Raw genomic sequence first — 12923 nt, 5'->3', positions numbered from 1 at the left:
TGAGGATGAGAATATGGAGTTCTTAGCTATTCAAGTCGAACACGCATTAGAAGAAGCTCTGAATAACAAAGAATCTCTTGTCAAGCAGAAATCGAGAAGTAAATGGTATGATGAGGGAGGAAGGAATTCTGCTTACTTTCATGCTCTGTACAAAATGAGGTTAGGGACATCTATGATTGAGGAGATTCTTAATGATGACGACCAAGTACTGAAGGAACAAGATGAGATCTCAGAATTTATAATCAAATACTTTGAGACTAAATTCCATGAGAAGGAAATTCAAATGGATGAACAGCTATTGGAATTAGTCCCAAAACTAGTTACTGATGGTGACAATGGAGAACTGACAAATATACCGGAATTTTCAGGAGATAGAGAATGCTATTTTTCTATCAACAAGAATAACTCTCCAGGTCCTGATGGTTTTAATGGGGTGTTCTTTCAGCACTGTTGGACCATTATCAAATGGGATGTATTTGCGGCTGTTACATCCTTCTTTGTTGAATGCCAAATACCAGGTGGACTAAACTCATACTTCTTAACACTGATTCCGAAAGAGAAAGAAACTAAGAAGTTGTCCAAGTTTAGACCCATCTGCATGGGAAACTTGTTGATGAAAGTGATTTCAAAGGTGCTCCAGTTGCGACTTTGCAAGGTTGTTACTAAGCTAGTGGCACATGAACAAGCTGGCTTTATACATGGAAGATGCATTCAATCTAATATTGGGCTTGCTTCAGAGATGGCAAATGAAATGAGGAAGAAAAGATATGGTGGCAATGTTGCCATCAAAGTTGACATCTCACAGGCTTACGATACTCTGAGCTGGGAGTTCTTACAAGCAGTGTTGGTAAAATTTGGGTTTGCACAAAGATGGATAGATTGGATTTTTTGCATCTTCAGAACTGCAAAAATTTCAGTTTTGGTTAATGGGGGGCCGTGTGGATATTTTGGTGTTGGAAAGGGTCTCAGGCAGCCAGATCCATTATCACCATTACTATTTGCGTTGGCAGAAGATGTACTGAGCAGGGGAATAAATTTTCTAAGAGAACAGGGTTACACTAAGCCAATGGTGATGATCAAAAACACTCCCGGGCCTAGTCATCTCTTATTTGCCGATGATATTTTTCTTTTTCCAAAAGGGGATAGAAGAGGCATCAAGTACATCGCATGGCTATTACAAAAATATGAGAAAACCTCGGGACAATGTGTCAGTAAGGAGAAAAGTAAACTATTCACTGGTGGTATTCATCACACAAGAATAGAGGCTATTGAGAAAGTGTTAGAAATTACTTCTGGAGTTTTTCCCAAAAAGTATTTAAGGGTGCCAATCGTACAAGGAAGAGTTACTCATGTCACTCTGAGGTGTGTCGTAGATAAGATTAAGAAGAGAATAAGTAGTTGGGCTGGCAAGCTACCCACTTTTCAAGGAAGAGTGGTGCTAATCAAATCGGTTTTGAGCAGCATCCCAATATATAACATGTCCATTTATAAATGGCTAGTGAGTTTGATTAAGGAAGCAGAAACAGTGATGAGGAATTTTCTTTGGTCTGGGGACCAAAAGTCAATTACTGTTAGCTGGGACAAATGTTGTAAGCCCATCAATGAGGGGGGTTTAGGTCTGAGAAGACTTAAAGAGGTGAACTTGTGTATGCTGATGAAACTGGGCTGGCAGATTCTAAATGGAGATGAAGAGTTTGCGAAGTTCATTAGAATCAAGTACTACAAGAAAAATGGAGATATGATTAAGTATTACAGACCCTCATCTATCTGGGGAGGCATTAAAATGGCATTAGGAGAGGTGATCCCTTGATCACAGTGGATGGTTGGAAATGGTCAACACATTGATTTGTGGAGATTGTGGTGGTAGGATTTGGGACCAAGGAAATCAACGGTCGGATGCGCCCACGACAACTTATCGCACAGAGCCGCGGTGAACAGGATCAGGATAAAAGCACGGGGTCCCGGTACGGAAGCCCTACGCGTGGAATGAAGAAAGTCGCAAGATGGGGGGACAGATGGAGGGCTAGGATGGAGTGGGGAAAGGAGATAAAAGGGAAAGAGAAAGGAGAGAGAAAGGGATTCATTTTGTCTAAGAGAGACTAGACCTAGGAGAGAGAGAGCGGCTGGAAGAGAAGAGGAGTGAAGGAATAGTGCTGAAGGTTGTAATAGTGCTTGAGACCTAGTGAACAGTGATTGTAATAGTGACAGGGATACAACATTTGGCGCCGTCTGTGGGAAACAGAGAGCAAAGAAACATAGAAATGGCAACAGGTGCAAAGAGAGGAGTAGGGCGACCAAGGAAGGTAGTGGTACAAGAGATGGAAGCGAAAATGGTGAGCAGTGAAGGAGGAGACCAAAGAAAGGAAGAGGCCACCGCTGAGTCAGACGCGGGGGAAACAAGACGTATGCAGGAAGAGATCAGGAGGTTGAGAGAGGAGAATGAAAGGCTGAGGAAGGAAATGGAAACTGCTGAGGAGGAGAGTGAGGAGTCGGAGAACAAAGAAGACGAGCCGGACCTCGTGGACAACTCGGTGGCTGGAATCATAATGGAGCAAGTCCAAGAAATGATAAACCAAGATCGGGAGGCGAACCTTCAGCAGGTAAAGACTTAGATGGGAGCGGCTAATCAGGTGGTGGCTGGGTTGAACCGCAATCCGTTGGCGGACGCTATATGGACGTCAGAGGTGCCAAAACGGTTCAACCAACTTAGGTTTGAAAGATATGACCGCAAAGGGGATCCAGCAGATCACATCCATCACTTTAGGCAACAAATGCCGCTCTGGCAAGAGGCGCGGTATGATGGACTATAGTGCATGATGTTCCCAGCTAGTCTGAAAAGAGTAGGCATTAGATTGGTACTATCGATTGCCTTCGCGGAGTATAAATAACTTTCAGGAGTTAGAGCAGGCGTTTATAGACCATTTTATACATCAGAAGAGGAGGGTGGTGGATATCGCGGTGCTGTTCAACGTGAGGTAGCGGTCTGCGGAGTTGGTGAGGGAATATCTGTGTAGGTTCAAGGCCGAGACGTTAAAGGTAGAGAATTTGGATGAAAGGACAGCGGTAATAGCATTTGAAAGGGGATTGCGGCCTGGGATGGGAGTACATCAGTTAGTGGCTAAGAATGAGATCACGACATTGTACGAATTGTATCCGTGAGTGGAAAAGTACATAAGATATGAAGATATTATGCATAAGGATTCCAAAAGGTCAGCAAAGGCGATATTATCATTAGAAAAGAGTGGGGACCATCGGAAGGTAGAATCATTAGACAAAGGAGAGGGAGGGTACCGTGGCTATCCGTCGCGGCTGGAGAGGAGTAGGGAAGGGGCCTTACCATGAACCGGAGTGAACACCGTTGACCAAGCCACTGAGTGAAATTCTGCCGCTGATAAAAAATAGGTCGGGGTATGAGGGGCCACGGAGTACACCGATTGAGATGCCAAACAAACGGTACTGTGCCTACCATCAGGTACGAAACCATGAGACTGATGACTGCTATGCATTGAAATGGCTGGTTCAGAGGTTAGTTGAAAAGGGAATGATGAGAGAGTTTGTAGCGGGTGCCCCGAATGAGGAGCAAACGCAGGCGCAGGGAAGAATATTGGGGACCATCAATGTCATTTACAGTGGGGAGGCTCTGAGTCATAACGCGCACAAGGAAAAGATAAGAAGAAACGCGAGTATTTAGCAAATCAATGAAGCTAATGAGGTTCCGCGACCAAAGCCATGGTCAGCGAAAGGAGGGGATCGAATCGTGTTCACCAGCTCGGACCTGAAGGCTATTGATTTACCCCATGAGGACGCACTAGTGATCACAGTGGCGATGGGAAACTACATGGTAAAAAGGGTGTTAATTGATTGCAGAAGTGCAGTGGATTTATTATTCAGTGAAGCCTTGGAGGAGATGAGAATTGATCCCAGACAACTCAGAGCGCCGCAGACCAATTTATATGGGTTTAATGGGAGTGTGACAGAGCCGATGGGAGAACTTTTGCTGTCGGTAACCATGGGTCCGGTGACAGTGTTTACTCGGTTTATGGTGGTGGATGCCAGTTCTCAATACAATACGATTCTGGGGAGGTGGTGGATCCACAAGATGAAGGCAGTGCCATCCACATACTACCAGGTAATGCGATTCCCCACCCCAACAGGGATGCACGAGGTCTGTGGAGACCAGGTGGCAGCCAAGAATAGCCATCAGGGGACGGTGAAACGAATGGTTCGTGGATCTGAATGAGAGTCCTCAAACCCCAGAAAGAGGCAGGCATAGCAATTATAGGTCACGACCACTGACGATGAAGCGGAGCTCGTTGCGGGGCTGAAAACTCTGGATGAGATCGAGGTAGTAAACTTGGGGGTTGGGGAGGAAGAGAAGTTCACATCAATAGGGTCTGCTTTATCAGATGAGTGGAAGGGAAAATTATTACAGTGTCTGACAGAGAACAAGGATGTGTTCGCATTGGCAATTGAGGATATCACGAGTTTGGATCCCGACTTCGCGTGTCATCGGCTGCACATGAAGGAGGACGCGAAGCTAGTTAGACAGAAAATGAGGAGCGTGAGGCCGAGGTTTGCCGAAAGAATGTGGGAGGAGGTGGCAAAACTGAAAAGGGCAGGGATAATCAGAGAGGTGGAGTTCACGGATTGGCTGTCTAATGTGGTTGCGGTACCCAAAAAGAATGGCAAGGTACGGATGTGCGTTGATTTTACAGACGTCAACACATAATGCCCTAAAGACAGTTACCCTATGCCGCGAGTTGATGAGTTAGTGGACAGAACGGCAAGATTCAAAATATTCTCATTCATGGATGCATCTATGGGATATAATCAGGTCGCGATGTACGGTCTAGATCAGGAAAATACATCCTTTGTGGTAGAAGGGGGCACCTATTGTTACACAAGGATGTCGTTTGGGTTGAAGAATGCGGGGGCCACCTTCCAGCGGGTGGGAGAAAAGATGTTCGAGGACAAGATACAGAAGGGAATTGAAATATATATAGACGATATGGTTGAAAAGAGTATGTCAGAGGAAGAACACTTGGAGGGACTGAAGGAAACATTCAACATACTACGGAGACATAACCTAAAGCTCAATCCAGATAAGTGCACATTTGGAGTAACTACCGGGAAATTCTTGGGCTACATTGTTATCCATCGGGATATAGAGGCAAACCTCGAGCAAATAAGGTCTCTTGTGGAAATGCCCTCACCTCAGAATGTCAAGGAGGTGCAGCGGTTAGCGGGGAGAGTTACGGCATTGAACAGATTCATTTCAAAGTCATCCGACAAATGCAGGTCGCTATATCGGTTATTGAGAAGGACTCTAGATTTTGTGTGGACTCCGAAATGTGAGAAGGCCTTTCAGGAATTGAAGAGTTATCTAGGAAAGGCTCCGTTATTGTCGCGACCGGAGCAGGGCGATAAGTTATACCTCTACTTAGGGGTTACGGAGTATACGATCAGCTCAGTCATCCTCGTAAGGGTAGTGGACAAGGTGGAGAAGCCAGTGTATTTTCATAGCAAAACTTTGCTGGATGCCGAGACCCGATATAGTAGAGTGGAAAAGTATGCCTTAGCACTAATATTCTCTGCCCTGAAATTGAAACCTTACTTCAAGGCACATTCAGTAGTGGTGGTGACTAACCTACCACTCAAGCAGGAGTTAAAGGTAGAAAAATCTGGGAGAATGCTTAAGTGGGAAGTAATGTTAAGTTCTTATGAAATTCAGTATCAAATCAGAACCACAGAAAAAGAGCAGGCAGTGGTAGAGTTTTTAGCGGAATTTCCGGCGGAGGATCCCACTTGGGGGGAGGAAATGCTCATGGAGCCCCAACGAGAGGGAGGGGAGCAAGATCCATTGGACCCTTGGGATGAGCGAAATGGGTGGAGGGTGTTTACGGACGGGTCGGCCACAGATGCGTGCAGCGGAATAGATATTGTGTTGGTTAAGCCGGACAATAACATAAAAATAGAACAGATTATGAAGTTGGGATTCGCGGCATCCAACAATGAAACAGAGTATGAGGTCGTGATAGAAGGACTGAAAATGGCAGAGGATTTGGAAGTGAAGGAATTAACTGTATATTCGGATTCGAACTTGGTGGTGTGCCAAGCAAACAGAGGTTTTGCTGCGCAGTGTCCTCGAATGGTGAAATACTTGAAGGTGCTGAATCGAAGAGCAGCTAAGTTCACAAAGATCAGATTCATGCATCTGGGCCGTGGGGAGAATCGGCATGCGGATGCCCTAGCCTACGTAGCCGAGGCTATACCAGGATCCGAGGAAAGCACTATCAAGGTAGGGAAGCTGATGAAACCGAGTACCGAAGAAACATAAGAGGTGTTTCACATCGCCCCCGAGGAGGCGGGATGGATGGATCCCATCAAACATTTTTTGTCTAGGGAAGAGGTGAATGACAAGAAAGAGAAGAGGAGGATAGAGCAGACTTCACAAAGGTACACCGCTGGAGGGTAAGTTGTATCGAAAGAACTTTGATGGGCCGTTGCTGAAGTGTCTGGGGCCGCGGTTGGCGCAAGAAGTGTTGGCAGAGCTTCATGAGGGGGATTGTGGGAGTCACTCAACGGGGAGAACCACGGCACACCGATTGTTAACTCAGGGGTATTTTTGGCCCCACATGAAAAGAGATGCAGTGGAGTTTGCGAAGAAGTGTGAGAAGTGCTAGAAGTTCACTCAGCTGATATTCGCGCCAGTAGAACCGTTACACAATGTGTCTAGTCCTTGGCCATTCGCCATGTGGGCCATGGATATAGTAGGACCGCTGCCCATGGCCAGTGGCAAGAAAAGATACATGCTTGCGGCCACGGACTACTTCACCAAATGGATAAAGGCTGTCCCCCTACAGCAAATAAAAGTGGAGCAAGTGATCAAATTTTTGTGGGAAAACATCATATGCAGGTTTGGGTTACCGTACCCTATCGTCGCGGAAAACGGGACTCAATTCACTGGGTTAAAGGTGAAGAGTTTTCTGGAAGCGTACCATGTAAAACAATGTTTTTCAGCCCCATACAATCCAGAGGGAAACGGACAAACTGAGTCCTCCAACAAGACTATAATGAGCAACCTCAAGAAGAAACTGGAGGATAAGAAGGGGTCATGGGCGGATGAGTTAAATCATGTGCTGTGGGCATATCGGACTACACCGCGGACGACAACAAGGGATACCCCATTCTCCCTAGCCTACGACATAGACACAGTAATCCCGTCAAAAAATGGTGGCATCCACAACACGGACCAGGGCTGTAGAGGAGGGTGAGAATTGGGGTATACTAGCTAGGGATTTGAATCTGACAAAGGAGAGGAGAGACTCCGCGCGCATCAGGTTAGAGGAGTATCACCGAAGATTGTAGAGACAGTACGGCAAGAGAGTGAGACTGCAACGTTTCCAGGTGGGAGATTTTGTGCTTCGCCGAGTAACCCCCAGTACTAAAAAGATGAGTGATGGAAAGTTTGGGCCGAATTGGGAGGGACCTTATCTGGTGGTGGACGCTAGAGGGGCTAGCACCTACAAGCTACAAACCATGGAGGGGAAGTTGATAGAAAGGGCATAGAACGTAAGGATGTTAAAGAAATTCCACACTTGAATGTAATGAAAGTCTGTCCTAAGATACTTGAGCTATTTGTAAATATATAATACAATGACACTTTTGAGGGAGTACTCTTACCTATAGTGATTGGCCTAACAACCAAAAAGTGTGAAGGGGATAAGCTATTCATGGACAAGAGGTTCAAACTAAACTAGGGCAAAAAATGAGCCACCGGAACCGAGCTTGGGGCAAAGTGAGTTGTCCCAAGTCGCGGACAAGAGATCCAAACTAAACTGGGGCAAAAATGAGCTACCCCATCACATATATGAGGTCCGAACCGAGCTGGGGCAAGGTGAGTTGCCCCGATTCGCGAACATGAGATCCAAGGCAAGCGGGGGGGAAGGGGGTTGCCCCATGCTGCAAACGGAAGGTCCGGCCTGAGTAGGGGACAAGGTGAGTTGCCCCTTGTCACGGGCATGAGCAATCGAGTTGCATAATCAAAGGAGGGAAGGCAAATCGAGTTGTTTTCAGTGGGAGGGAGTAAACGTGGGAAGATGAGCTTCATTATGATAGCAGCATTACCTTTTATTTGGCCCACAAAGGGATAGGACGTCGACAAATACAGATTTTGCAAAAGGAATAACGTAACAATCAAAATCAAATAGAGGCGATTAATCCTCACCAACGATCTATATGAAGAATAAAAGAGAATAAAGGTGTAGAGTGTCAAATGTAGTGAAACACAGAAGCATGCAGGGGAAGCAAAACACAACATGATAATAAGAAAAAGACAAGGAACCCGGGGACTAAGTACAAAACCATCTAAGCATCTTCGCGGATCACTTCTTCAGCGGCCTCCTCAATAACGGCATCCGCAGCCGTGTCAATGGCCCCAACCCCAAAATCCACTACCTCAGGAACTGAGACCACCGTAGAAGAAACAGGGTCCGCGGGTACCACAGCGATCTCGGATCCAGGGGCCAACACAGGTGCTTCTGGAAGGAGGCAGCCTTCCTTGATGAGTCGGTCGTACTCCTCCTTGATCATCTTTGCCACCCTCTTGTCGGCCAGTGCCCTGAAATGATCCTGGAGTTCATCCATGTCAGTTTCATGCTGTTTGAGAAATGCCACAGTGTCTGCCAGGTGTTTCTGGGAGAGAGCGAAGGTTACATTGTGCTTTGCAAGAGTAAGGTTTCGCGCTGATGACTCAGGCGGTCGTTAACCTTGTCCATATATGCTAGGTGGGAGGCATCAGCGGACTTGAGCTTGTCCTGGGCTTTGAGTTTATCCAGTTCTACAGCCTCATTCAGTTGTTCGAGTTGGGTGACTTCTTTCTCCAGCAATTCCACTTTGGACTTAGCACCAAACAGGCCACGGATCATGTAGGAGATATCCAGGCTCATCTGAAAGAGAGAGGAAGGGTTAGGCTACCTAGAAGGGAGGTAAAAAGCTATTAAGTTAGAGGAAAAGAGTACCTTCTCCCAGCCTATGTAGAACGAGGTTCTGTGATGATCAAAAGAGCCCCCTTCCGCATAAGCGAGGTCCTTGGGAAGGTGAGACCCATAGAACAGGGCAGAGGCCACAGCAGGGTTCTCCAAGGCCGAATCATTGGTGTTCACGATGCGACTGCGAACCTTGAAGGTAGGGCAGAAGGCAGGGGCAGCCTCCTTTCCAGACTGCGGCGTTGAACGAGCAGGTACTAAGGTAATGAGAGTGGTGGGGAGCTCATCAGACACAGAGTTCTGCGGACGCTTGGAAGCCAGTTCGGGAGAAGAGCAGGCAACAGTGGAGGGAGCAACCTCGGTGACGGCATCCTCGTCTGAGTTGCTTTCAAACAACTTCCTCTTGTTAGCACCCATGTCGGAGTTGGGGGAAGCTACAGATGGAGAATGAGGGGATAAATATTGATCTTCCCAGGTGGTCAGGGATTGGTAAGAGGGATGAGCTGCAGAATGTGAAGGGGAGCGGGAGGAATGAGGTGGGGTTTGCGGGTAGTTGCAGGGGAGGGGCGGGATTTCTTTGTGTGGCGTCTCTTTGGGGGAAGTGGAGAGTTCCAAGGTTTTCGTTCCTTGGGTGGAGGGGGACAGAAAAAGGGGGCACTATAACCACCAATGGCCTTCAGTTGAGGATCTGACAGTAGCGTAGTGGCAATGGTGGGGTTAATGCCAAGAACCATGGATTAGGAGGGTCCCAGATCGCGGATCTTCTGAAAAATGGTGGAGGAGATATTGTCGTAAGGTCGCAACTTCAAGTCTGGCCTCCAACCTGTAGAAAAGAGTTGCAAGATCAGATTGCACACCGCGATACATGCATATTGAATGGTAAATAAAAAGGATACTCACCACTGGGAAGAAAAGCCAGATGATTAAGGGTCAGTTCAGGAGGAAGATCCGCGGATAGAAAATTTCCTGAGACATACAGCGGATAATGGTGCCATACCTTGTCTGAAGTGGTGACACGGAGGACAAATGACTGTTTCCTAGGATGGACGCAGAAGGAATGATAACTGACACTGACGTCCTTTGTACTCTTTTTTATGTAATAGTGGGCAGTCATATCGTGAACCGTTATCTTGGGTACCCCAGATTCATTATGGTGGTTCGCGGCATACATGACCCTCCAGAAGTTGCCAATGCCTTGGCAAGGAGGGATGTTAAAATGGTTGCATACCTCGACGTCAAGGCGAGTAAAGGGTAAGCGGAGGCCAGCGATAATTTGTCCAACCATGGCCACGAGACACCCCGGTTTGTAAGGGACTAAATGGAAAAAGTAGGTTAGGTCAGGCACGTGTTCAAAGGTGACGTCAGCAGGAATACCATAGGCAGCCTTAACCACCTCTAGATTAGGTCTACAGCTACGAGGTGGGGGCAGCGGAAGGGCAAAGGGTTGCCCAGAAGTGGATGGAGCCTCGGTTGGATCGAAGGGAGGGTGAAATGCCACACTACGAGAAGGGGAGGAAGAAAAGGCGTCGGATCTGGAATCTGACATGTGGGAAAGACTCAAAGGAAGGAGGCACGCAATCCCAACATAACTAAGATGGAGGAAAGAGAGAATTGTAGTTTAAAAGGGGAATGCACAGTACAAAAAGGAAAAGGAAATAGAGAGAGAAGAAGACCAACCTGGGGAAGGGAGAGAGTGGCTGACACTAGAGCTTTAGTAGAAGGAGAAACACTGGGGACAGCCGCACGCTTGACCGGAGCAACCAAAAGAAGAAGAGTGAGTGTTAGAGGAAATAAATTTAGAGAAAAGCAAGAGGCTAAATGAGAAAGAAGGAAGAATTGAGTAGGCTTTTATAAGAGGTAAGGGTAAAACTGTAATTTAGGGGTACTAAAATCGAGGGGACACCGAAAGGGACCAGCCAAAAGATGATGCGTGGAGGCACATAACTTGAAGGGACATAGGCAATAGGCATGTGGGGAACGCGTGAATCCAGCGATGCAAAGGAAGTAGTAGGCCACGACAGGAAAATAGAGTAAGCCGGGCTCTCGACCCCCCGATCACATGAGGATCGCGGACTCAAGAGGGGGCATCTGTGGTGGTAGGATTTGGGACCAAGGAAATCAACGGTTGGATGTGCCCACGGCAACTTATGGCATAGAGCCACGGTGCACAGGATCGGGATAAACGTATGGGGTCACGGTACGGAAACCCTACGCATGGAATGAAGAAGGCCGCAAGATGGGGGGACAAATAGAGGGCTAGGATAGAGTGGGGAAAGAAGATAAATAGGAAAGAGAAAGGAGAGAGAAAGGGATTCATTTTGTCTAAGAGAGACTAGACTTAGGAGAGAGAGAGAGCGGCTGGAAGAAAAGAGGAGTGAGGGAATAGTGCTGAAGGTTGTAATAGTGTTTGAGACCTAGTGAACAGTGATTGTAATAGTGATAGGGATACAATAGAGATCAAATTGGTTGGGAAGGAAGTCCATTCAGGAGCACCTACAGCTATCAGATGAGGCTCTAGTGAATTGTAATGCTACAGTAAGTGATTTGATCCAAGATGGAAGCTAGGCACCACCAGAGAACTTCAAGGAGTTTCTTACCCAAAATGGCATTGATACTAGTACCATGGATAAACCCTTGACACAGGATGAGGATCACAGGATTTGGTGTCCAAACTTGAAGGGTGAATTTACAACTGCATCAGCATATGAAGATATTAGAAGCAAGGAGAGTAAGGTCAGCTGGCATAAGGTGTTATAGAGTGCTCACATACACCCAAGTACAGCTACGAATGCATGGAAACTGATGAGAAACTGTGCAGCAACTCAGGAAAAACTTTAGAGAAGAGGGGTGCAGCTGGTACCAAGATGTGGAATTTGTAAGAAGGATGTTGAAAATCTGAATCACTTGTTGTGGTATTGCCCATTTGCGAGGCAACTGTGGGAATGGATATCAAGTAAGTTCTAATTCAAAAATGGCTTCTCCAGTCTGACACAAACTAGAAGGATGGCTCAGGGCAGTAGCGTGCTAGTGAGGCATATGTGGGAAGCAACAGTAGTGGGTGGCATGGTGGCTCTTTGGTTTCACAGAAATAAGGTACACTTTGAAAATGAAAGTAACAACTTTACCTTTTGTACAAAGTATGTGAAGTAACAAGTTAATTATGTTATACACACGTCAAAGGGTACTATGTATGGTACTGCACATGATCACTTTGTGAGATTGGCTTGGGGTGCTGAACTAAAACTAAGGAAAGCTCCACAGATCAAAGAGTGCAAGTTGGTTACTGCCTGAAATAGATCAAGTCAAAGTTAATATTGATGGGTCTTCCATGGGAAATTCTAGACCAGCAGGGTGGGGTGCAACGTATCGAGATCATAATGGTGAGTTTCTGCTCGTGAGTTGTAAGGGCTTAGGGGTGGAGATGAACTATGTTGCTGAGTGTTACGCAATTATGGAGAATATGGAAGTAGCAATTGAGAAAGGTTGGCTGAACTTATGGTTAGAATCAGACTCAGTGGTTACAATAGAAGCTTTTAGTACGGCAAGATACCATGGCAACTTAGTAAAAGATGGGGGTGGTGTAAAAGCAAATTGCAAAGATGTATGCTCTCTCATACATGGAGATAAGCTAATTTTGCAGCAGACATTGCTGCAAAAAGAGGATCTAGCTTAGATAAAGATGAAGTAAGTGTGTATGTAGGTATTCCCCCATGGTTGCATAAATGGGAGAATCCTAAAAGGCTGTATTTCAGATTTGTAACATGAACTTGATATGAGGTGTTACCGACCATCATGTGGCTGGTGAGTAACTCTCATGGAGTTCATACACTTTTGTAACTTTCCTTTTTCTTAATATACAATAGATAAACTTACCAAGCAAAAAAAAAAATTGACCTTCTCTAGCAAGCAATTTGACTCCTTCCTCTTGCAAAAGTG

At 46.2% G+C, this 12923-nt stretch overlaps 1 protein-coding gene across 1 annotated transcript; it reads left to right on the top strand.

Annotated features, from left to right (window-relative positions):
• Positions 1-3826: 3826 nt before the first annotated feature.
• LOC147488697 (uncharacterized) lies at positions 3827-6337 on the top strand. Its single transcript, XM_086574460.1, has 3 exons — positions 3827-4222; positions 4433-4690; positions 4835-6337. Exons 1-3 carry the CDS (start codon positions 3827-3829, stop codon positions 6335-6337), a joined length of 2157 nt encoding a protein of 718 aa, XP_086430586.1.
• Positions 6338-12923: the final 6586 nt, after the last annotated feature.

The sequence above is a fragment of the Coptis chinensis genome, chromosome 7 (genome assembly GCF_015680905.1).
Source record: "Coptis chinensis isolate HL-2020 chromosome 7, ASM1568090v1, whole genome shotgun sequence".
In the NCBI taxonomy this organism is placed as follows: Eukaryota; Viridiplantae; Streptophyta; class Magnoliopsida; order Ranunculales; family Ranunculaceae; genus Coptis; species Coptis chinensis.
The sequence above is the reverse complement of the archived record's forward strand: the minus strand, read 5'-3'. Positions and strand labels throughout refer to the sequence as shown.